The following is a 23,599-nucleotide window of genomic DNA, read 5'->3' on the forward strand; positions in this document are numbered from 1 at the left end:
TTATTTCCTTTTTCACTTCTCCTCTGTACTTTCTATATTCAGCCTGGTTCGCGCTTGTATTATCAAGCTGACATCTGTCATATGCCCCCTTTTTCTGCTTCTCTATCTCTTTTGTCATCCAGGGGAGCTCTGGCTTTGGTTGCCCTTCCTTTCCCCCTCATGGGAATGTACCTCTAAACCTCCTGGAAAATAGCCCTAGTTTATTTAGTTATTTCTCATAAGTATAGCCTCTTATCCCTGGTAATGTCTTAGCAAATCTCTTCTGTATCCTCTGTATAGTTTTGACATCCTTGCCCAAAACTGAGGCCTAAACAATGATCTGTCCAGGTTTAGCATTACCTCTTTGCTTTTATTCTCTATATCCAATTTATAAAACCCAGGATACCATATTTTTCTTCAACACCTTGGTCAACTTATCCTCCCACTTTTAAAGATTTGTCTATCTCAACTCCTAAGGCTCTACTACTCCTTTTAAAGTTTTACCATTTGGTGTATATTTAATTTCCTTATTTCTCCTCCCAAAGTGCATCAACTCACAATTCATCTGACATCTATCTGCCCAATCTACTAAATCTGCTTGTGTCCTCCTGAAGCCAGTAAAGTGCTCTTCACAGTTAACCATGTTGCCTATTTTTGAGTCACATTTTGAGATACTTAAGCCCATTTATATATATATTGAGAAGAACAGTGGTCCAAACACTGACCACTGTGGGGTACCACTGTTTACATCCTTCCAGCCCAAAAAACGTTCACTAACCATTACTCTCAGTTTGCTGTCCTTCAGACAATCTCTTATTCATGCTGCCATATTCACTTTAATATCATGTACCTTTGTTAGACTCAAGCAATACCATAATGTGGGCAAATTTAACAGATTTGACATGGATCATTTCATTCCACCTCCAGAACTCTATGAAAAGTAGATATATGTCATACTGTTTCTAAATGTGAACAAACCTGCAAATGTTATATTATGACTTATTTAATAACACTGTGAGTACATTTATCGATTATATTGAGTGTTTTATTTTGCACAATCAATTTTTTTTTATTCGTTCATGGGATGTGGGCGTCACTGGCAAGGCCAGCATTTATTGCCCATCCCTAATTGCCCTTGAGAAGGTGGTGGTGAGCCGCCTTCCTGAACCGCTGCAGTCGGTGTGGTGAAGTTTCTCCCTCAGTGCTGTTAGGAAGGGAGTTCCAAGATTTTGACCCAGCGACGATGAAGGAACGGTGATATATTTCCAAGTCGGGATGGTGTGTGACTTGGAGGGGAACGTGCAGGTGGTGTTGTTCCCATGTGCCTGCTGCCCTTGTCCTTCTAGGTGGTAGAGGTCGCGGGTTTGGGAGGTGCTGTCGAAGAAACCTTGGCGAGTTGCTGCAGTGCATCCTGTGGATGGTACACACTGCAGCCACTGTGTGCCGGTGGTGAAGGGAGTGAATGTTTAGGGTGGTGGATGGGGTGCCAATCAAGCGGGTTGCTTTGTCCTGGATGGTGTCGAGCTTCTTGAGTGTTGTTGGAGCTGCACTCATCCAGGCAAGTGGAGAGTATTCCATCACACTGCTGACTTGTGCCTTGTAGATGGTGGAAAGGCTTTGGGGAGTCAGGAGGTGAGTCACTCGCCGCAGAATATCCAGCCTCTGATCTGCTCTTGTAGCCACAGTATTTATATGGCTGGTCCAGTTAAGTTTCTGGTCAATGGTGACCCCCAGGATGTTGATGGTGGGGGATTCGGCGATGGTAATGCCGTTGAATGTCAAGAGGAGGTGGTTAGACTCTCTCTTGTTGGAGATGGTCATTGCCTGGCACTTGTCTGGCACGAATGTTACTTGCCACTTATGAGCCCAAGCCTGGATGTTGTCCAGGTCTTGTTGCATTCGGGCTCGGACTGCTTCATTATCTGAGGGGTTGCGAATGGAACTGAACACTGTGCAATCATTAGCGAACATCCCCATTTCTGACCTTATGATGGAGGGAAGGTCATTGATGAAGCAGCTGAAGATGGTTGGGCCTAGGACACTACCCTGAGGAACTCCTGCAGGAATGTCCTGGGGCTGAGATTATTGGCCACCAACAACCACTACCATCTTCCTTTGTGCTAGGTATCACTCCAGCCACTGGAGAGTTTTCCCCCTGATTCCCATTGACTTCAATTTTACTCGGGCTCCTTGGTGCCACACTCGGTCAAATGCTGCCTTGATGTCAAGGGCAGTCACTCTCACCTCACCTCTGGAATTCAACTCTTTTGTCCATGTTTGGACCAAGGCTGAAATGAGGTCTGGAGCCGAGTGGTCCTGGCAGAACCCAGACTGAGCATCGGTGAGCAGGTTATTGGTGAGTAAGTGCCACTTGATAGCACTGTCGACAACACCTTCCATCGCTTTGCTGATGATTGAGAGTAGACTGATGGGGCGGTAATTGGCCGGATTGGATTTGTCCTGCTTTTTGTGGACAGGACATACCTGGGCAATTTTCCACATTGTCAGGTAGATGCCAGTGTTGTAGCTGTACTGGAACAGCTTGGTTAGAGGCGCAGCTAGTTCTGGAGCACAAGTCTTCAGCACTACAGCCGGGATGTTGTCGGGGCCCATAGCCTTTGCTGTATCCAGTGCACTCAGCCGTTTCTTGATATCAGGTGGAGTGAATCGAATTGGCTGAAGACTGGCTGCTGTGATGGTGGGGATATCGGGAGGCGGCCGAGATGGATCATCCACTTGGCACTTCTGGCTGAAGATGGTTGCAAATGCTTCAGCCTTGTCTTTTGCACTCATGTGCTGGACTCCGCCATCGTTGAGAATGGGGATGTTTACAGAGCCCCCTCCCCCCGTTAGTTGTTTAATTGTCCACCACCATTCATGACTGGATGTGGCAGGACTGCAGAGCTTTGATCTGATCCGTTGGTTGTGGAATCGCTTTGCTCTGTCTATAGCATGTAAATTGTTAATTACCATATAAATGTGCACCGTGTCAAATTGTTAATGCTTCCAGGGGGACATCATCATAAATCACTATCACAGTTGGCACTGACTAACAGCATCCACCAATACATGTGAATAAAATAATTTCTATGGATTTTATGGCATATATGAATTTTGCCTGCTATTAAATATTGTAACTTATTTTTTCAGCAGTTCTTTTACTACACATCTGTTCTAACCTATGTTAAAAGAACTATCATTAAAATATAATTTTTATTCTGTTCTAGTGAGTGTTCTCGATGGTGCTCAAGATAGTGTGGTTGGCACTTGGATTGGTCAGGATACTGTGGTGCCTGGCTCCACAAACAGGCTACATACATCCTGATGAATTTTTTCAGTCTCCAGAGGTAATGGCAGGTAAAATATCTAATATCTTGTTTAAAATCTGTTTTCTATAAATAAAATGTTTTCTTTGTTGTAATTTTTCATTTTGTTTCCTCGTAGAAGTATTGCTATGAGGTTCAGAAAATATAGTTCAGCATATCTTAGATGTTGTCTGAACTGTACGCTGGTCTACTTGATAGGAGGTGCACCTGTGCCATATGGGACCCTGCCTCTGCCCCCAAGCAGCCTAAGCAGCTGAGATTGAAAAATTCACCACTACTCGGGGGAAACCCAGTTACAACTCTCAGTTGAGGGTGGGATTGAAAATCAGGTGTCTTAGTAAAATGTCTGTTTCAGGCTTCTTCCCAATATTCTTTGCTCATGTTCAATGCAAATGTCAGCCTCTGTAGACTTACCCAAAATGTAGTCTAATGCATAAAGTATATTGGATAGTTTGTATCGCAGTGAACAATTTAACTTTATAACATTAGGTTATACATCTGGAAAAGTACAGGATGCCAGCAGTTATGCTTGATCTCTCGGAAAGGACAGAAAAAAGCCACAATGTCAAATCATATAGCTCAGGCTAACATTACTAATTGAATATTTATTACAAGATGTAAATTTTTACAGAAGCAATGATAAATCAGCAGATTAAAAGTAACAATATGTTCCTTAATTTCTCACAGGTACATTTAACTGAGTTCAACATAATAAATTATTTTGAGATTCTTAGTGTCCTTGGATAATTTCATCACCTCAGCCTCCATAGAATTCTGCCTCTTCAGAGTGACGTAGCTATTCAACTTGACCCAGTGAATTAGGCAAATTAAAGCAATTGTCAACAGCCGTCATAGAGTTGTTAATCAAGCTAGATTTCAAAGACAGGCTGTCTCTCAGATACCTGATAAACGAATCAGCCACAGTAGGCAATTGTCAGTAATATAGCCCCCTGAGGCAGTCATTAAGATAATGGTTTATTCTTGTTATCACAGTGGCAAATTGCAACATTGTTGAAGGAATTAAACCAGTGAGTAATTATTTACAAACAGGTGTACTCCTGTAACAACATTAGCTTACACATCAGAACAAAGTGCCTTCTTTCTGTGTGTGTTCGACTCTCCACACTTAAGTTGGCTATTGGTGTTCGATTGTTCCTTCTTTGGGTCCAGGGAAGGGGAAAAAACAGGTCATCATTTTAGCATTTCCACAACTGCAATGGTCCAGAATTTCAAGTGCTTCAGGTATTGGTTGCTGCTCTGTTTTCATTTTCTAGTGTTTGTAAACAGGCTAGAACAAGACTTTATATTGTACATATTGTATATTATTTATTTACAGTATTGAAAATGTTGTTTAAAATTGTGTCATATTTTCATTTCAAACACATCTTTCTTTTCCTTACAGGTGACATTTTGAACTTGAAAACCTTCCGTACTTGGGAATTCACTACTAGCTACCCCAGCAGATCAGTCCTGTTCCCATTGGTCACAACTGGCTTTTCCTTCATAGTCCTTAAAGCTTTACACAATTATGGCCTTTTTGGCAGTATCATAAATAGCTACAGTTTGTTGGTTTTCCCCAGATTCTGCCTAACATGCCTGTCCTTTATACTGGACTACTCTGTATACCATTTAGCCTGTATCTGGGGAGCAGATCCATGGAATGCTTTAACACTGCTGAGTGGGTCACACGTGATGTTGGTTTTTTACACAAGGACATTTTCAAATGTTATAGAAGCGGCTCTGTTTGCATTGCTGCTGCTGTTAGTGGCCGTGGACACGAAGCAAGCAAATGTGACACAGCATTCTGGGAAAAAGGAAAGAAACAATAAACATCTTATTGGGATTGTTTTAGTCTCCGGCTTTTTTAACAGACCCACATTCATTGGATACGCTTTAGTGCCGATGCTCCTGTGGCTTTCTCATGATCTGAATGGCACATTTCAATTCAGTTTAAGAACAATTTTGGAGAATTCCTTTGGCATTTTGTTACCTGTACTTGCAACCAGTTTTGTTTTTATTATGATAGATACACTATATTTTGATTTATTGTTTTCTGAAATTGACTGGTTTTTGAAAGATAGAAATGCTGTACACAGACTCATTGTTAATCTAAGCCAACATCTAGTTTTAACTCCTGTCAATTTCATTTTGTATAACTTGGATCCAGAAAACCTTTCTGCACATGGGAGTCACCCCTGGTTTACACACCTATCTGTGAATAGTCTTATGCTGTTTGGTATTCTTCATTTGTCAGTTGTTGTAACTGGTTTCAGAATTATAACTAGCAAATTTGCCTGTAAAGCTGGCTGTCATGTCCCGAGGAAACAGCAGTTTGAAAAGAGATTACTGATGCAGTTTCCTGCTACTCTTCCAATTACTGAGTATTTAATTTTAGTTTATTTTGTTCCTTTGACCATTCTGTCTTTGTTTAGTCACCAGGAAGCACGGTTTCTTAGTCCACTACTTGTACCAGTTGTTCTTCACAGTGCTTTAAAATATGAGATACTTAGGTGGAAAATTGTAATTGTTGTGTTTAACATTTTGTGTTCAGTACTTTTTGGCTGTCTGCACCAGGGTGGACTAATTCCTTGTCTGTCCTATTTAGAAAAAACTCTGCATTCAAATGATCCTGTGGCTAACCTGAATGAGCACAGTTTGGTATTTTACCACACCTACATGCCTCCTAGGTATCTCCTGAATGTCAAATCAGACCAAGAGTCTATCAGAATCATTGACCTGGGAGGGGCAGATGTGTCTGTGCTCAACAACACAGTGAGTGGGTTACTTGATGATTTTTCTTCCAAACACATTGGGAATAACCAAATGAATATCTACATCATTGCACCTGGTACTGTTGAATACATCATTAAATACTGTGGTTTTCAATGGAAAACTGTTGCATCCTTCTTCCCTCATTTATCTATGGAAGATCCTCCTGATATTCCTTTCCTTTTTTCTAAGAATGGATTGAGCCAGCTGAGTCTTTACATTTTCAAGGTGCAGATGTCAAAGAAATCAGAATCCTAATTGGCCTCTCTGTTTAGTTTTTGAAGTCTTCGTACTGGCTATTTATGAGTGTACGTATTTTGCAGATATGCCGGCCTGGGGCTGACTATGTCAAATTATTTAGGTCCATCAGACGGTTTGCAAAAGTACCATCTGATGCCTTTTGTTGGTGTGCAATATAAATCGGGCTTAACAGAAGTGAAGATTAGGTAACATCAGTACACTCGTTTATCATTTTGGAATCTGACATTCTGATACTATGGAACTTTTCTAAATTTAAAGGAATTGCTAAGCTAGGCTATTTGTTCTGATCACAGCTGCCTCAGCTCCAAGTGGCTTTCACATGACTTAACTATGGAACCAATTCAAATAGTAGAGCGTAGGAAGTGAGAATTGTAGTTTATCAACTTATTTCACAGACCCTTTGTTAATTTTAGCAAATCCTAAAAAAAAGTCCAAAACCAGTACAGGTTTCCACATTTATTAGTTTATTGATCCATACTATGTTTGTGTTAAGAATTTTGAAATATATAGAGCATTTAGTAATGACATCGAGTAGCAGTTTTGCCCTTTGTCCATGTGCAATTACCTTACATCTGTGTTCTACCTTTCTAAAGTCTGTTTATCTGAGTGTAACAAACTCCTGAGACTCTTTAATTAACCAGGTGCTGCTGCTCTTTACATTGCACCCGCACTGTAGATAAGACCCCTGTTAGTTGTAATGTAATCTTGATATAATTTGTGTCAGTTTCTGTTGGACTGCCTCATTAACTCGTGGTACGATGCCCTACACAGAACGTAATGTACGTAACTCAGTTGGAAACTTTGATTAAATCATAAGGATAACAGTAACCAAACTAATTGTCTGTATTAGATAGGTGGAATCATCTGGATAGGTATTGTTTATTGGGAGACACTTAACAGTGCTGATAGTATCTGGAACATAAACGTCATTCCCAAGTATCATGTAGGGTATGGCAGGATGCCTATTTTTGACAGATCAATAAGGGTGTCACTAACAGAAAAACAGCTCTGCAAATGCCCCCTTATCTGAGGAGGCACCACTAATATAATAATCTAACTGTGAGGTCTAATCAAACTAAAAGAAATTTATAATGCTAAATCCAAATATTATTTTCCATGTCACTTAGACACACTATACCTTGCAGTGCCCACCGGTTGCAGAAGGCCCCAAGCGTATGGATGGTGGACAGCATATGTTCCCTCTCCAGAGCCACTCGGGCACAGACATGATCGCAGACGAGAGGAATGGCAGGATGCAGATTTCCAGTTACTAGCCCAAATTATAAATTCCTGATCTAGGCTATGCCATCAGGGATAAGTGCTGAGCAAGTAGCTAGGCAGGTCCCACCAACCAGTGAGCAGTTAAAGTGACACTGGCAGAAAAGAAGCCTGGCAAATAATTTCCTAGCTACTCTTCAGCCATTTTGTGGCATAGGAAGAACATAAAGAAGAAATGAAGAAAACTTAAGTGGAAGGAGGGAAAACATCTTTGTTTTGTTTATGACCTTTACAGCTTGGGTAGATCTCATGTTCTGGATTTAGATAGTTTGGGAAGATTTCCTGGGTGCACCTGCATCAAAGAAGCTGTGACACAAGTTGTATCAGATTTACTTACAGGTAACAAGGTTCTTGCTATTTGGGATGCTACTTCCATTAGTTGAAGTTGAGTTTGAATTTCACACTAGGATGTTCAGTGGTAATGTAAGTGAGAAATATTTAGTGTTCATTGTATGTTGACACTGCAGTTGTCTGCTTTTGTCACCTCTAAAACTCAGGTCATGTGTATATAAGATGCAATATTGGAACAGGCTCAGTATTTCATCTCAACATAGGACCAATGCCTGCCTCTAATAGCAGCTGATCTCAACATTCTATTGTACAGAAAAACTCTTAATTTACTGTCATGAAAAATATATTGCTTTGATAAAGCCAAAGTTAGAGTTGCTTCTATTTTACCAACCTCTCTTGATCTATGTATACTGAAGTTAGCTGTTGGGTCAGTGATCTACTCTTCCAAGTAATGTGGTTAGCGGCTGTCACTATGCTATCATCTTAGGCTTAGTTCAGTGATTAAAGAGCACTAATCCGATTCGTACAATGTAAGAATACAAGAAATAGGAGCAGGAGTAGGCCATACGGCCCCTTGAGCCTGCTCCGCCATTCAAGAAGCTCATGGCTGATCTTCGACCTCAACTCCACTTTCCCACCCGATCCCCATATCCCTTGATTCCCTTACAGTCCAAAAATCTATCGATCTCAGTCTTGAATATACTCAACAACTGAGCATCCACAGCCCTCTGGGGATAGAGAATTCCAAAGATTCACAACCCTCTGAGTGCAGAAATTTCTCCTAGTCTCAGTCCTAAATAACCGACCCCTTATGAGACCATGTCCCCTAGTTCTAGATTTTCCAACCAGGGGAAACAACCTCTCAGCATCTACCCTGTCAAGCCCTCTCAGAATCTTATAAGTTTCAATGAGATCACCTCTCATTCTTCTAAACTCCAAAGTATAGGCCCATTCTACTCAATCTCTCCTCAGTCTTCCCCTGCAGTCTTCTGACTTATTTTATCACTCTTAAGTGTCTTCCCACACCAGCCCTGGTCAAGAGGCTACCACCAGTGTTGCTGCAAAACAGGGTTCAAGAAGGTAGCTCACCACCATCTTCTCAGCACAACTAGGGATAGGAAATGAATCCTGGTTTTAACCAGTGAAGCCCACATCACGAGAATGAATTTAAGTTTGACCCCGAGCTGAGCTTCTGACCCCATATCCTCTCCATCACCAAGACCGCCTACTTCCAGCTCCATAATATCACCTGTCTCTGCCCCTACCTCAGCTCATCTGCTGCTGAACCCCTCATTCATGCCTTTATGACCTCCAAACTCGACTATTCCAATGCTCTCCTGGCCGGCCTCCCACCTTCCATAAACTTGAGTTCATCCAAAACTCTCTGCCTGTATCCTAACTCGTACCAAGTTCCGTTCACCCATCACCCCTGTGCTCACTGACCTATATTGGCTCCCGGTCCAGCAACGCCTCAGTTTTAAAATTCTCATCCTTGTGTTCAAAGCCCTCCATGGACTTGCCCCTCCCTTTCCCTGTAACCTCTAGCTCTACAACCTTCCAGACCTCCCATGATCTCTGTGCTCCTCCAATTCTGGTCTCTTGCGCATCCCCAATTATCATTGCTCCACCATTGTCACCCGTGCCTTCAGTTGCCTAGGCCCTAAGCTCTGGAATTCCCTCCCTTAACCTCGCTCTCCTCCTTTAAGTCACTCCTTAAAACCTACCTCTTTAACAAATAGTATAGATGCATTTAAGGGGAAGCTAGATAAGCACAGGAGTGGGGAGGAAACTTTTAGAAACGATAATCCGGGACAGAATTAACAGTCACTTGGATGATTGTGGATTGATTAGGGAAAGCCAGCACGAAAGACAAATCGTGTTTAACTAACCTGATAGAACTTTTTGATGAGGCAACAGAGAGGGTAGATGAGAGCAATATAGTTGATGTGGTGTATATGGACTTTCAAAAGCCGTTTGATAATAAGTGCTGCATGGTAGGCTTATCATCAAGATTGTGGCCCATGGATTAAAGGGGGCAGTAGCAACATGGATACAGAATTGGCTGAGGGACAGGAAACAGAGAGTAGTGGTGAACGGTTGTTTTTCGGACTGGAGGGAGATGTGGTCCTCAGGGGGTCAGTGCTGGGACCACTGCTTTTCTTGGAAGGGTAGTAAACAGTGAGGAGGATAGCAATAGACTTCAAGAGGATACAGACAGGTTAGTGGCATGGGCAGACACATGGCAAATGAAATTTAACGCAGAAAAATGCTGATACATTTCGGTAGGAAGAACGAGGAGAGGCAATATAAACTAGAGGGCATAACTCTAAAAGGGGTACAGGAACAGAGATCTGGGGGTATATATGCACAAATCATTGAAGGTTGCAGGGCACACTGGGAAAGCAGTTAAAAAAGCATACAGGATCCTGGGCTTTATAAATAGAGGCATAAGAGTACAAAAGTATGGAAGTCATGATGAACTTTTATAAAACACTGGTTCGGCCATGACTGGAGTATTGTGTCCAGTTCTGGGCACCGCACTTTAAGAAAGATGTGGAGGCCTTAGAGAGGGTGCAGAAAAGATTTACTAGAATGATTCCAGGGATGAGGGACTTTTGTTACGTGGATAGACTGGAGAAGCTGGTGTTGTTCTCCTTGGAACAGAGACCGTTGTGAGTAGATTTGATAGAGGTATTCAAAATCATGAAGGGTCTAGACAGAGTTGATAGAGAAACTGTTCCCATTGGTGGAAGGGTCAAGAACCAGAGGACATAGATTTAAGGTGATTGGCAAAAGAGCCAAAGGTGACATGAGGAAAAGCTTTTTTTTTTAAACACAGCGAGTGGTTAGGATCTGGAATGCACTGCCCGAGGGGTTGGTGGAGGCAGATTCAATCATGGCCTTCAAAAAGGAACGGGATAAGTACTTGAAAGGAAAAAATTTGCAGGGCTACGGGGATAGGGACTAGCTGGATTGCTTTTGCATCGAGCCAGCATGGATTCGATGGGCCGAATGGCCTCCTTCCGTGCTGTAACCTTTCCATGAGGGGGAAAAAGGAATAAAAGGGTACGCTGATATGGTTAGATGAAGTAGGGAAGGAGGAGCACAAACACAGCATAGACCAGTTGGGCTGAGTGGCCTGTTTCGGTGCTGTAGAACGCAACCTTGTTGCTCTTGCATTAGGGGTCATGTCTTAAAAAAAAAGACCTGCAACTTTCCTAAATCACTTCGTACCTTACCAGTTGTGACACTGGCACCTGTATTTTGAGGCTATTTTCCTGTGGAGAACGGTATTGCCTTTTTACTTCAAAAATACATTTAAACACAAATAGAAGCACCATGCAAGTCTTCCATTTTATAAAGGAAAACGTATGTCATAACATGATTTTTTCCATGCAAGAAACAACTGACACAAATTTTCCATTCATTACTATTTGACCCAGTCACTTAACTGACGAACTGCGTGCACCAGTATCGCCTTAATTTTCACTGTATAAGTGTCATTTTAAAATTAATCTCCAACAATTACAGCAAAATCGTTATGAGGCCAACGTATTACGCCATCGGAAAATTGTCCCATGAAATCTATCTGTCCTGGCATCTGACCAATTGCAGAGTCATGGACCGGCGGATACAACTTATACAGGAATGATCTTGATCATGTCCCCATATCAATAAATCTCAAAGAATTCCAAACTCAGTGAGCCGCTTCATTCAAATGTGGACACAATATGTTTGAGCGGAATTCATCTAAATTTCAGCTTGAGTCTTCCCAAGACAGAGGTTTCACTGCTGTGCTTCCTAAACAGGGTAACTTTCCAAAATGTCCATGCCTCCTCATTTTTTTCCCCTGCTCTAATATTTGCAGCAGGCGTTGAATGAAGATCTCGGAAAGGCACCGCGTTGGGAGTTTCAAACTCCAGCTCCAGGCCGTGTCCTGGTGCGAGCTTTATTTCTACTTTTTCTGCCCCGAGGACTCCTTCATCCCTTCTTTCACCTCCTTCACGAAGGTGTCTTTCAGCTGGGCTGCTCTCTTGCTCAGCTCACCGAGGCTCCGGGGCATCTCGGCGTGCTCACGGATCTGTCGGAGTGTACTGGAGCGGCTCAGCCGGTCAGCCGCCTCCAGGCCGCCCAGCTGGAGCCGGGCGATAGCGTAAGCGGTAATCTGAGCCGCCCGACGAATCGGCCGCGTCTCCGACAGCTTCTCGATCAGCCGCGGGTTGTTTAACAGAGTCTGTAGCAGTCTCCGCAGAACCATGGCGGCGAGGGGCCGACCTTCACCCTCTGGGTCTGCCCGTCAATAACGCCGCGTCGCGTCGCGTCGCCCCTCTGCCAAAAAACCTCTCGACTGCTCGGCTATCGATCCCCGGAACTCCATGGAAACGGTGCGATCACTTCGGCAATCGGCATCGCCGGTCCGTCACTTTCATAGTCCCGCGGGGAGGCGAGATCATTTTAAAAATTATGTTTCTGTCATTTTGATACCGAATTTTTTGTTATTGCAACAAAACCGGATAAAGGAATTAACACACACGATCTATGATTCTATATCGGTAATAATTCTCCCCATCCAGCTGGTATAAGCGGAGGAACTAAGAGCACGGATCCGGTGTCCGCACGGACTGCTTTAGTCTGTGGGCTGGTTTCCTGTAACTGGCGAGGATTCGCTGTTTATTTTTTGCTCCAGTTTTATTCCTTTCTGCTCGTTCGGTGGCCGCGAGGTTTCTGTTCCCTCAGACGTCATGTCTATATTGTTGAACGCCCTCAATAGTGACTCTCACGTGGAGCTGAGCCAGTACCGAGACCAGCACTTTCGGGTAACGTGTCCGCGATGGTGAACTCCTCCCCCCAGTAACGCGGTAACCGACAGCAAACGAGTGATATGCCGGGAACTGGCTAGTAACCACTCAACCAGGCGGTAACTGTCCAATCAGACAGACCATAATCATTCTGGTAAATGGCGAGTAGCCATCCGCCGGGAGGTACATTTGCACCTACAGAGCACCGGGCCAAGAGCTGGAAAGTGGCATTAGGCTGGGAGGCTCTTTTTCGGCCGGCACAGATACGATGGGCCGAATAGCCTCTTTCTGTGCCGTAAATTTCTATGATAATTACCCCCCCCCTCTTTTTTGGGGAGGGGGCAGGGGGACCTAAACTTAAAAAAAGGAGGTAACTGTCAAATCAGGCAAATCATAAATCATTCTGGTAACAGGTTAGTGACCATCCAACCAAGTGGTAACTTTTCAATCAGGCAGACCATAATCAACTAGTAACTGGAGAGTGAACAGCACTAGTGCTAGAACATATCTTTGGGATCCTGCCTAGTAACTGACCTGGGTTCACAGACTGTGCGCCCCGCGTTTTTAAACCGATCTACTGTTAGTGTCTCTGAATCCTGACAATTGAGTTCCATTTCCTCGGCAAATAATTGATTTTTTTTCACAACCTACAGCAATAGTACTGGGTGGGAGAAGGTTGAACTTAACATTGACCCCACAATAAATTGGCTATGGTCTTTAATTATAGTCTAGGGATAGTTTTAAAATATTCTTAACAAAGAAACCTGGTTCTCCTTTTTCTCTCTTCCCCTCTTTAGAAGTGGTTCCTAGTGAGGCTTCTCCTAAACCTGAATGTGGATAGTTGACTGTATTTATATGCCATAAAAATATGCAATGCCTGTGCTTTTTAATCTAGTTTCAATCTTTCACATTCCTCTTGTGCTGAGAGGGGAGACAGGGAGCCTGCTTTGAGCTGTCAGTGATATCTTCTACTTGGCTTCCATTGTTTTTCTCCTCCCTTGTAAAGAACTGTCTATGCTCATCACTTCTGACTGTTGAGATGAGTGGATATTATCACCTGGAGGATTAGGAATGATCTTGGTGGTGTTTTGTGGTGTTCACACAGTAGTAATTTTGATTTTTGTTGCAGTAATGCAGCAATCCTTGAGGATTAATGTTTCATCCTCCATCTTGAAAGCAGTACATGTCATATCATTATGGGGCAATTACAAAGCATTAATGTTTTCAAGGAATTCAGATGACAAATCACAAAACCAGAGTGGTGTGAAAAGATAATTCAACCCTTAGATTATATTAGGAAAGAACTGGGATTTATGGAGTGCCTTTCACATCTTCAGGATGACTTGAATGAAGGAATAGAGTGTTTGTAGTTGACACTTATATTATGAGGCACATTAAGTTGTGCAGAAGGGAGCAGGAAATTACAAAGGGACATAGACAGATTAAGTGAGTGGGCAAAACAATAGCAGATGGAGTTAAATGTGGGGAAGTGTGAGATCATCCATTTTGGATCGGAGAAAGACAAATCAGAATTTTTTCTTAATGACGAGACTAGGAATTGTGGAGGAGCAAAGGGATTTGGGTGGCCTTGTACACGTCACTAAAAGCTAGTGGTACAAAAAGTAATCAAAATGGCAAATGGAATGTTGGTCTTTATCTCAAGGGGGCTGGAAGGGGTGGAAGTTATGTTTCTGTTGTACAGAGCCTTGGTCAGACCCCATCTGGAGCTGTGTTCAATTTTTGGCACTGCAAGTCAGGAAAGATATATTGGCTTTGGAGGGGGATACAGTGCAGATTCACCTGAATGATACTGGGACTAAAAGGATTAAATTATGAGGGTAGGTTGTACAAACTTGGCTTGTATTCCTTTGAGTTTAGTGAGTTGAGGGGTGACATACTTGAAGTGTTTAAAATGATGAAGGGACTCGAAAAGATCGATACAGAGAAACTATTTCCTCTGCTGGGGGAACCCAGAACAAGAGGCACAATCTTAAAATTAGAGCTAGGCCATTCAGGACTGAAATCAGGAAGCACTTCTTCACACAAAGGGTGGTGGAAATCTGGAACACTCCAAAAGGCTGCGGGTGCTGGGTTAATTGAAAGCTTTCAATCTTGAAAATTAAGATTTTTATTATGTAAGGGTATCTAGGGTTATGGATCAAAGGTGGGTAAATGGAGTTGAGATACAGATCAGCCATGATCTAATAGAATGGCGGAACAGACACAAGGGACTGAATCATCTACTCCTGATCCCCTGTTGCAAAGTGCCTCACAGCCAATGAATTACTTTTGAAATGTAGTTTTGTAGGGAAACGCACAAAGTGAGGTCCCACAAACAACAATGAAATAAATGACCAGTTAATCTATTTTTGAAGGTGATTGTTGAGGGATAACTCCACTGTTCCTCTTCAAATAGTGCCGTGTGATCTTTAATATCCATCTGAACAGGTGGGGCCTCATTTTAATGTCTTACCTGAAAGATGGCACATCCAACAATGCAGCACTCCCTCTACTGGTTGAAGTGTCAGCTTACGTTATGTGCTCAAATCCCTGGTATGGGGCTTGAACACACAAATGTCAGACTCCGAGCTGAGACTGCTAACATTAGGCCTAGCTGTTACACTCCACTGAATGTTACCAGCCATGAATTGGATCCCTGTATTCTTTTGAACATTTTATTTTAATTTGTTTTTTTTTGTCTGCACTTGGAGAGTTTGATGTCAGAATTAGCAGATAATGGAGGAGAAATTCAACACCCGCTGGTTTCCAACATGAAATGGCCAGCGTGATCTGAACATGCGTCTGAAGAAATCAGACTGATTTATACCCCAGTTTGCATATGCAAGGCGCCTAATGCCTGTTTCAGGAGGGCACCCTGTGCACCTTGAAGTAACCAGCTTCCACTTTGGGGGAGTTCGGGCCTGGGAGTTTGCGACCTGAAATTCATCCCCCCCCCTAATGTTGATTTTTAACGCCCAAAAGATAGGCACAATGTTGAATTTCTCCCCCAAGAATCATTCATTAGATTGTAGGGTAACGCTACTGTACAGAATGTACTTTGTTCTTTATGTGCTGACTGAAATTTAAATGTTTGTTCTTAAGGGAAGCCGATATGAGCAGGACAAACTGCTGAGATATAGCTGCACTCTCTATGTTGGGAATCTGTCGTTCTACACAACCGAGGAACAGATCTATGAACTCTTCTCAAAAAGCGGAGATGTTAAGAGAATCGTGATGGGCCTGGACAAAATTAAGAAAACTTCATGTGGATTCTGTTTTGTGGAGTATCTTTTATGTGTGACTATGTTCTAGTTTTTATATCCTCCCCTGCTAAGATTCAGAGTTTTTTTAATAATAGAATCATAGAAAGTTTACAGCTTGGGAGGAGGCCGTTAGGCCCATCAAGTCCATGCCGGCTCTATGCAGGACCAATCCAACTATGGATTGCTGGTATAAAGTGGTTTTGCATCCATAATTTTCTATATTTGACTAAATTTTCTGGGGATACTCCCCTGCCCAAACTTGAGCATCTCATAAAGGTTATTTGGAGTAGCATTGGCAGAAGCCTGGAAGCAGGTTGCCTGCTTTCCCTTTTGTAGGAGGGACCTTAAATGGGAGCTTTGCCTTGCAAGTGTACCTGGACTATCCCAGACCTTTGTATGTAACACTGGGACTGTCTGCAAAAAGTGGGAAAGTATTCTATTCCCGTATTGATATTCCTCATCTAGATACATAGAACAGTTCATCCAAAAACATGGGGGGGGGGGGGGCGGTAGGGAGGAGTCGATTGCTGGTGAATCCCTAATTTTATGCATGAGCTAGGAGTATTTGTTTGAGTATCCTTAATGATTTACTTAGATATTACACACGTGGAGATGCTGAACAATGCATGAGGTTCATTAATGGAACACGCTTGGACGATCGCATCATCAGAACAGATTGGGATACTGGCTTCAAAGAAGGCAGGCAGTTTGGTCGAGGAAAATCTGGTGGTCAGGTATGTGGTTTCTATATGATACTGTGCATGCAATCTTGTAAAATGAAATCAAAATAAAAACTCAAGATGCAAACACAATCTTTTAGTAATAGTGGAATGAAAATGTGATTTAATTAAACTCTCTTAGTGAGAGAATTTCAGTGTTCCTGTTTCCTTACAATGTAACTGGAATAACTGTCCTGTCATAAAAGGAATGTTAAAAGGCAATAACATGTTGAGGATTCAAGATGGTGTTGTGAGGTACTAAAGCAAAGTTTATCATTGTGTGAATCCCAAGAACACTGTTTTACTTGTGTTGATAGCAAATGCAGTACCACTAGCATTATACACTGATGTTATTTGTTTTGAACCAATGATCAAGTTCCTGCAATTGAATCATGATTTGAATTTGTCTGTTCTCCCTTAAGAATTGAACTGTAGTGCTATCAAACTATATATTACAGGGAATTATTATACAGTTTTATATATACAATGTTAATTTCAGCTGAGTTTTAATTGTCCTTTGTTTAGCACATAAAGAGCAGTGGCAGCATATCATGGATTACTGAATGCTGCAGAGCTGAAACTCTCTCTGGGAATAGTGCCTTGTGACCAGTTTGGTGGGAGATAGGTTTGTGCCTGATATTTCCCCTAGAACCTGACTTTGTGATCTCTAATCTGTTGTCATTGACGGACTTTGAATGGGATACCAGGTACTCCCCCACAGAGGAATTGAGTTCTCTCAACACTGCCCTTGTGCACTTCCTAGTGGCTGACCTCAAAGTGACACAGACAACTCTGAACAGGAGAGAATAAAAAAAAATTAAGGAAAAACTGCCCAAGAAGAGATTGTTAATGGCAATTGCTATTCATTCTTACTCTGCTATATGGCTTTGTCACAGACCTCGAAATGAGGGGTATGGAACCCCTAGATAATGGAGATAAATGGATGTCACTGGTCTCTAATTTTGACTAAAAATCTAAATAATGCACTCCACACACTAGCCCACCGGCATAATAGGAACTCAAAATCTTAATTGCTAATCCATATGTGTGTGGCTGTTGGGAGGCTAATTTATATTTAAAATAAGTGCATTGGCCTGCGTCTGATGGTCTGGTAATCATTTCAAATCATGTTTAGTTGGTTTCTGAATTGTAACATTTTGATGAACTGTCGGTGTTACATTGATAAGCCTACCCTGAAGTGGATGGTGAAAAGATTATGATCCCAAGATTTCTGAACTTCAAGCTGTTGCTTTCATCCAAGTATTAGATATTTCTGTAACAATTACTCATACAAGCTAGCATCTATTACAGTGAGAGTTTTTTTGTGGTGAGGTTTTCAGTGTTCCACTGCATATAGGGTTGGCATTGGGTATTCAGTTAATATTTAATTATTGAACAGGTTAATCCGAGTGTGTCGCTGAATTGTAAAGACGTGGATATCCATAGGCATCTGCAGACTTCAGCATATGAGGACTCATGGCATAGATACATAGTATACTTTTTAAAAACAAAACTGTACAACTAGTGTCCTAACCAAAAATGCACAAGTTTGTGACTGTTATGTTTGATTGTTATGAAACTGAGTCCTGTTGCATCAGTTCTTGGTGAATAACTGTTTCTATGATGAAAGTGCTGGGTAATGTTGGTGCTGTCATAACCTGTGTTTTATTGCACGTATCACTTCTGTGGAGGTGTAGATTTGTAGTGTGATACTGTGTCTGCTGTCACTAAGATTTAGGTGACTGCTGGGAAATATTATATTGGTCACTAATGATGTCATTCAGTTGTCCATATCTGGAGAAGCAGGAGGCAATTGCTACAAGTAGAATAAGGAGAAAGACTGTCACGTCTACCTGGTTGGGACGTGGAACAGTTTTTTTGTGAACAAGTCATTTTAGTCTGATTTTTGACTAGTATTCACTGTACTGGTCAATAATTTGTGCCCATACCGTGATAGGTGGCAGAGAAGGCAAGAGAAAATTCAACTCTTCCGTACCTGATAGCCCAGCGCACAACATGCAGTGTTATATTCTTCTATATTTGCTTTCTTGCAGGTACGTGATGAATATAGGACAGACTATGACGCTGGCAGAGGCGGGTTTGGAAAACTGGTCCAAATGCAGAGAGTCCCAGAACCAAGACAGAAATTCTAGAGTTTACAATGACTTTACCTATACATTTGAGATAATGAAGCTAGAAACTTAATAGAAGTCTGGGATTGAAGCATACTGCTGATACTGTAATGTCTATAGCTTTGTGCTGTTCATTCTTTTATAGGCCCAATGAGCCGTCTTTTTATATTAAAAAAAATGTGCCCAGCTTCTGAGGTGAAATCATTGTGATCAATTTTGATTACTTCTAAGTTATAATTTTTGTATCAATCCTAATAAAAACTGATGGAAAAACCTGATCTTTATAAGTTGCCTTTGTATAATTATTTGTAACATCCAAACTGTGCCACTGTCAACTAATGCAAAAGAAGTTGCAAGTCTTGTTTGCATTTTCTTATTACTTAATTGCTATTTCTATCATACTAATGTAACTATTTGTAATACTTCTGAAGCCTCCAAAATCCATCCCCAAGGTTTGTGGCACTGTTTTCACTCAGTTCACAAGATGGATGGTGTGGGAAATGGAAAATTGTGGCACTGATGCAGTAGAGACTGCTCTCAAAGTACGTTGAGAGGGAGCTTTGCTCTATACCTGAGTTGGGCATTCTTGATGCTGACTGTTACAAACTCAGGTGTGCCGAGATATCTTCTGTAGTTCAATGGCACCTGTCCTGCCCTTAAGTGGATCCCACACTTCTTATGTGCTGGAGTTGACACTCTCTGCCTAATATCTACTTGTACGTTAATGTAACCCAAGGGCTGTAACAATACCTCTGTTTCGACATATGAACTGGAATTTGTGCCTCTTGCATATGCCATCATGTGTTTCTCCAATCTTTTCGAAGGTGGATCAAGAAACACTTTGTGGTATGAGGCCACATATGATTGGACTCACTTTGAATTCAATTAGTAAAACTTGTCTTTGTGTAATAGTACAAAATAATGATCACGCTGTACTATCCCACATCAGTGGGTCGTCGTACTTGATTTATACAAAATAACTTCTAACTATTCTCCTGCATCCTAACCTTTTTGAAACCCCAGCAGTTTTTGTTTTTTAACTGAATGTCCTTGAACATGGGTTTTTCTCTCTCGTTAAAACTGATCCCAGGAAGCAGACTATCCTGCCAATTACCTCTGCTGAGCCCAAATTAATTGAGTCATCTCAACCAATATGTGAAATGTCCAAACCAACTTTTATTCTCTGAATCCTCAACCACATCTCCCAGCCCTGCTAACCTGTGAATTAACCCCTTGAGAGTTTAGTTTAACTCAATAGTAATATTTTTAACATCTATTACACCAAGGTTCCCTTTGTGGTGGCATAGTCAGAAATCCCAAAAAGTGACATGAAGACTGGGTACCTGAAATAGAGTTTCATTCTCCAGCACTTATATCCTTCACCTTTCTGCACACAAAAGAAGTTACTAAAAAGAGTAAAATCTAAAATTGACTACAGAGGTAAATATTCATAAAAGCCACATTAATAATTTACAAAAAATGTCATCATCATTTGAACCTGAGAATACAACTAACATTTCCATAAAACTGTGAAATAAATATGCAGTTTCACTATTCAATCACCTGTGACCCTGATAATATTTTGTATATTACAGGGTATAAAACAACATAACCTCTGACTCTGTATGTGTGTGTGTAATGTATAGGGTACATTTTATTTTTTTACATATGTATTTGCTGTTGTCTTGTGACTGCTTTTGGTGGAACTAAGGTTTTCTAACAACAGGATTGTTATGCCAAGTAGTTTTATTGGGGATAATATTTTCTCCCATGCTTAAAAAAGATAGGCTATTGAATGAACAATTGGAACATGCTTTAATTCTGCACTTTAAAAAAAAAACTGTCTTTGGAAAGTCTTTTGAAAAGTAACAAGAATTTCATTGATCCATCAACGGAAGATTAAGATAAAGCTAGACAAATGCATAGTGAGGGGATTAAATTGTATTGTGAGGGCATGCGATCTGAAAGAATTTGATTGTTTTCTATATTAGAACAGTGTCTACACTTTAAAAGTACTTCATTGGCTGTTAAGTGCGCTGGGATGTCCTGAGATCTTGAAAGGTGCTATATAGATGCAAGTTCTTATTGTGGAATAAAATCAGCAGAAAAGGAGTCTTAACAATAAGTCATATTGAAATAGAAGAGAGTGGGAGAAAGAAAAAAGCCCTAGTGAACCCCTGTGTTGATGAAAAAGGGAGAGGATAACCCATTAACTACACCACAGTTAGAACAAGTTGAGGAGTAACTAAAAAGCTGTGAACATGAAAGAGGCCAAGAAGGGGCGAAGATTTCCTCTGACCTACGTCTAGCACTATCATAAACCCATAGGAAGATAGAAATGTATAGAATTAGAAAAGACCATTGTGGTCACAACAGGTCATGGGTCTACCATTTGCTGATCAGGATAAGGAACATGGTTTTAACTATGTAAATGTGAGTTGCTCGCTGCAACCTACTAGAATGCCAACTGAAAAGTACCTTTAAATATGTTTCTCTGTCTAAAATAGGTTTTCCATCAATTTTTTTCTTTGCAGCAGTTTTTCACAATAAGCTTGCTATGAGACATTTTTGAAATACAGTTAATTACTTCCCCACTCTATTGCGCTAATTCTTTGTCATACTTATCTCATTTTGCAATAAATATGCAACTAATGTGCAACAGTCAACTATAGAGGTTAGCATACTACAGGGAATATAATTTGCTGTGAAGAACATAAGAACATAAAGAGAAGCAGGAGTAGGCCATACGGTCCCTTGAGCCTGACCCGCCATTCATAGGAACATAGGAACAGGAGTAGGCCATTCAGCCCCTCGAGCCCCCTCCGCCATTTGATAAGATCATGGCTGATCTGTGATCTAACTCCATATACCTGCCTTTGGCCCATATCCCTTAATACGCTTGGTTGGCAAAAAGCTATCTCAGATTTAAAATTAGCAATTGAGCTAGCATCAATTGCCGTTCAATAAGATCATGGCTGATCTTCGACCTCAAATTCTGCTTTTCTATTCTTCCTACCAAGGTGGATAATTTCACATTTCCCTACATTATACTTCATCTGCCACCTCCTCGCCCACTCACTTAACCTGTTTATATCCCTTTGTATCTTCCTCAAAGCTTGCTTTCCCACCTAGTTTTGCATTATCAGCAAATTTGGATACATTACAGTCAGGCCCATCTAAGTCCTTGATATATATTGTAAACAGCTGAGACCCAAGCATTGATCCTTGCAGCACCCCACTAGTTACCAACCTGAAAATGACCCATTTATTCCTACTTTCTATTTTCTGTCCACTAACCAATCCTCAATCCACGCTAATATATAACCCCTAATTCCATGAGTTCTAATCTTGTGTAACAACCTCTTGGGTGGCACCTTATTGAATGCCTTTTGAAAATCCAAATATACTACATCTACTAGTTCCCTCTTATCAACCCTGCTAGTTACATCCTCAAAAAACTCTTTATAGATTTGTCAAACCCAATTTCCCTTTCATAAGACTGTGTTGACTCTGCCTAATCATATTATGATTTTCTAAGTGCCCTGTTACTATGTTCTTAATAATAGATTCTAGCATTTTCCCTACTACCGATGTCAGGCTAACTGGCCTATAGTTCCCTGTTTTCTGTCTCCCACCTTTCTTGAATAATGGGGTTACATTTGCTACCTTCCAATCTATGGGGACCGCTCTAGGGAATTCTGGAAGATCAAAACTAATGCATCCACTATTTCTGCAGCCACCTCTTTTAAAACCCTAGGATGTAGGCCATCAGGTCCCATTAATTTCTTCAGTACTTTTTCTTTACTAATCTTAATTGCTTTAAGTTCCTCACTTTCATTAGACCCTTGGTTCCCCACTATTTCAGGTATGCTTTTTGTGTCTTCTACTGTGAAGACAGATACAAAATATTTGTTTAACGTCACTACCATTTCCTTATTCCCCATTATAATTTCTCCTGTATCTGCATCGAAGGGACCCACATTTACGTTCGCTAATCTCTTCCTTTTTACATACTTGTAGATGCTCTTGCAATTTGTTTTTATATTTCTTGCTAGTTTACTCTCATATTAAATTTTCTCCCTCTTTATCAATTTCTTGCTTATCCTTTGCTGATTTCTAAAACCCTCCCAATCCTCAGGCTTACTACTCTTTTTGGCAACATTGTAAGCCTCTTTTAATCTAATACTATCCTTAACTTCTCTAGTTAGCCACGGTTGGATCATTTTTCCCATGGAATTTTTATCTACCGTCATATCTTTTAATCTAGTTTCCCAATCTACTTTAGCCAACTCGCCCCTCATGCCTACATAATTGGCTTTGTTTAAATTTAAGACCCTAGTTTCGGACCTAACTACATCACACTCAACTCAATATGAAATTCTATCATATTATGATCACTCTTAACTATAAGATTACTAATTAACCCTGTCTCATTACACAATACTAGATCTAAAATAGCCTGTTCCCTAATTGGTTCTTTGACAAATTCTAAAAAACGGTCTCAAATGCATTCCATGAACTCGTCCTCCAAGCGACTTTTATCAATTTTGTTTGCCCAGTCTCTATGAAGATGAAAGTCCCCCCACAATTATTGCATTACCCTTGTTACATGTCTAATTTACTGATTTATACTCTGTCCAACACTATAAATACTGTAAGGGGGCCTATAAACTACTCCCACCAGTGTTTTCTGCCCCTTGTTATTTCTTGGCCTCACCCATACTGATTCTATATCCTGATTTTCTGAGCTAAGACCCTGTCTCACTCATGTCTTTATCTCAT

General features: G+C 41.2%; 3 protein-coding genes across 3 annotated transcripts; 2 read left to right on the plus strand and 1 right to left on the minus strand.

Moving 5' to 3' along the window:
* Window positions 1-3,218: 3,218 nt before the first annotated feature.
* On the plus strand, window positions 3,219-6,332 carry LOC137331374 (GPI mannosyltransferase 4-like). The gene is made up of 2 exons (XM_067995133.1): window positions 3,219-3,336; window positions 4,708-6,332. Exons 1-2 carry the CDS (start codon window positions 3,219-3,221, stop codon window positions 6,330-6,332), a joined length of 1,743 nt encoding a protein of 580 aa, XP_067851234.1.
* A 448-nt stretch (window positions 6,333-6,780) lies between these two features.
* Window positions 6,781-12,432, minus strand: ncbp2as2 (NCBP2 antisense 2 (head to head)). The gene has a single exon (XM_067995132.1). The coding sequence runs from the start codon at window positions 12,160-12,162 to the stop codon at window positions 11,860-11,862; it is 303 nt and encodes a 100-aa protein (XP_067851233.1). The 5' UTR covers window positions 12,163-12,432; the 3' UTR covers window positions 6,781-11,859.
* A 90-nt stretch (window positions 12,433-12,522) lies between these two features.
* ncbp2 (nuclear cap binding protein subunit 2) lies at window positions 12,523-19,095 on the plus strand. The gene is made up of 4 exons (XM_067995131.1): window positions 12,523-12,721; window positions 15,806-15,987; window positions 16,562-16,700; window positions 18,740-19,095. Exons 1-4 carry the CDS (start codon window positions 12,647-12,649, stop codon window positions 18,836-18,838), a joined length of 495 nt encoding a protein of 164 aa, XP_067851232.1. The 5' UTR covers window positions 12,523-12,646; the 3' UTR covers window positions 18,839-19,095.
* The last annotated feature ends 4,504 nt before the right edge of the window (window positions 19,096-23,599 follow it).

Source organism: Heptranchias perlo, chromosome 13 (assembly GCF_035084215.1).
Source record: "Heptranchias perlo isolate sHepPer1 chromosome 13, sHepPer1.hap1, whole genome shotgun sequence".
Classification (NCBI taxonomy): Eukaryota; Metazoa; Chordata; class Chondrichthyes; order Hexanchiformes; family Hexanchidae; genus Heptranchias; species Heptranchias perlo.

What these genes read in the sequence shown, in the direction of transcription:
- LOC137331374 (XM_067995133.1), top strand. Translation starts at nt 3,219, where the DNA reads ATGGTGCTCAAGATAGTGTGGTTGGCACTTGGATTGGTCAGGATACTG. An exon ending in GTCTCCAGAGGTAATGGCAG is followed by an intron (nt 3,337 to 4,707) that starts GTAAAATATCTA and finishes TTTTCCTTACAG; the next exon opens with GTGACATTTTGAACTTGAAA.
- ncbp2as2 (XM_067995132.1), bottom strand. Translation starts at nt 12,162, where the DNA reads ATGGTTCTGCGGAGACTGCTACAGACTCTGTTAAACAACCCGCGGCTG.
- ncbp2 (XM_067995131.1), top strand. Translation starts at nt 12,647, where the DNA reads ATGTCTATATTGTTGAACGCCCTCAATAGTGACTCTCACGTGGAGCTG. An exon ending in ACCGAGACCAGCACTTTCGG is followed by an intron (nt 12,722 to 15,805) that starts GTAACGTGTCCG and finishes TTTGTTCTTAAG; the next exon opens with GGAAGCCGATATGAGCAGGA. An exon ending in GAGGAAAATCTGGTGGTCAG is followed by an intron (nt 16,701 to 18,739) that starts GTATGTGGTTTC and finishes GCTTTCTTGCAG; the next exon opens with GTACGTGATGAATATAGGAC.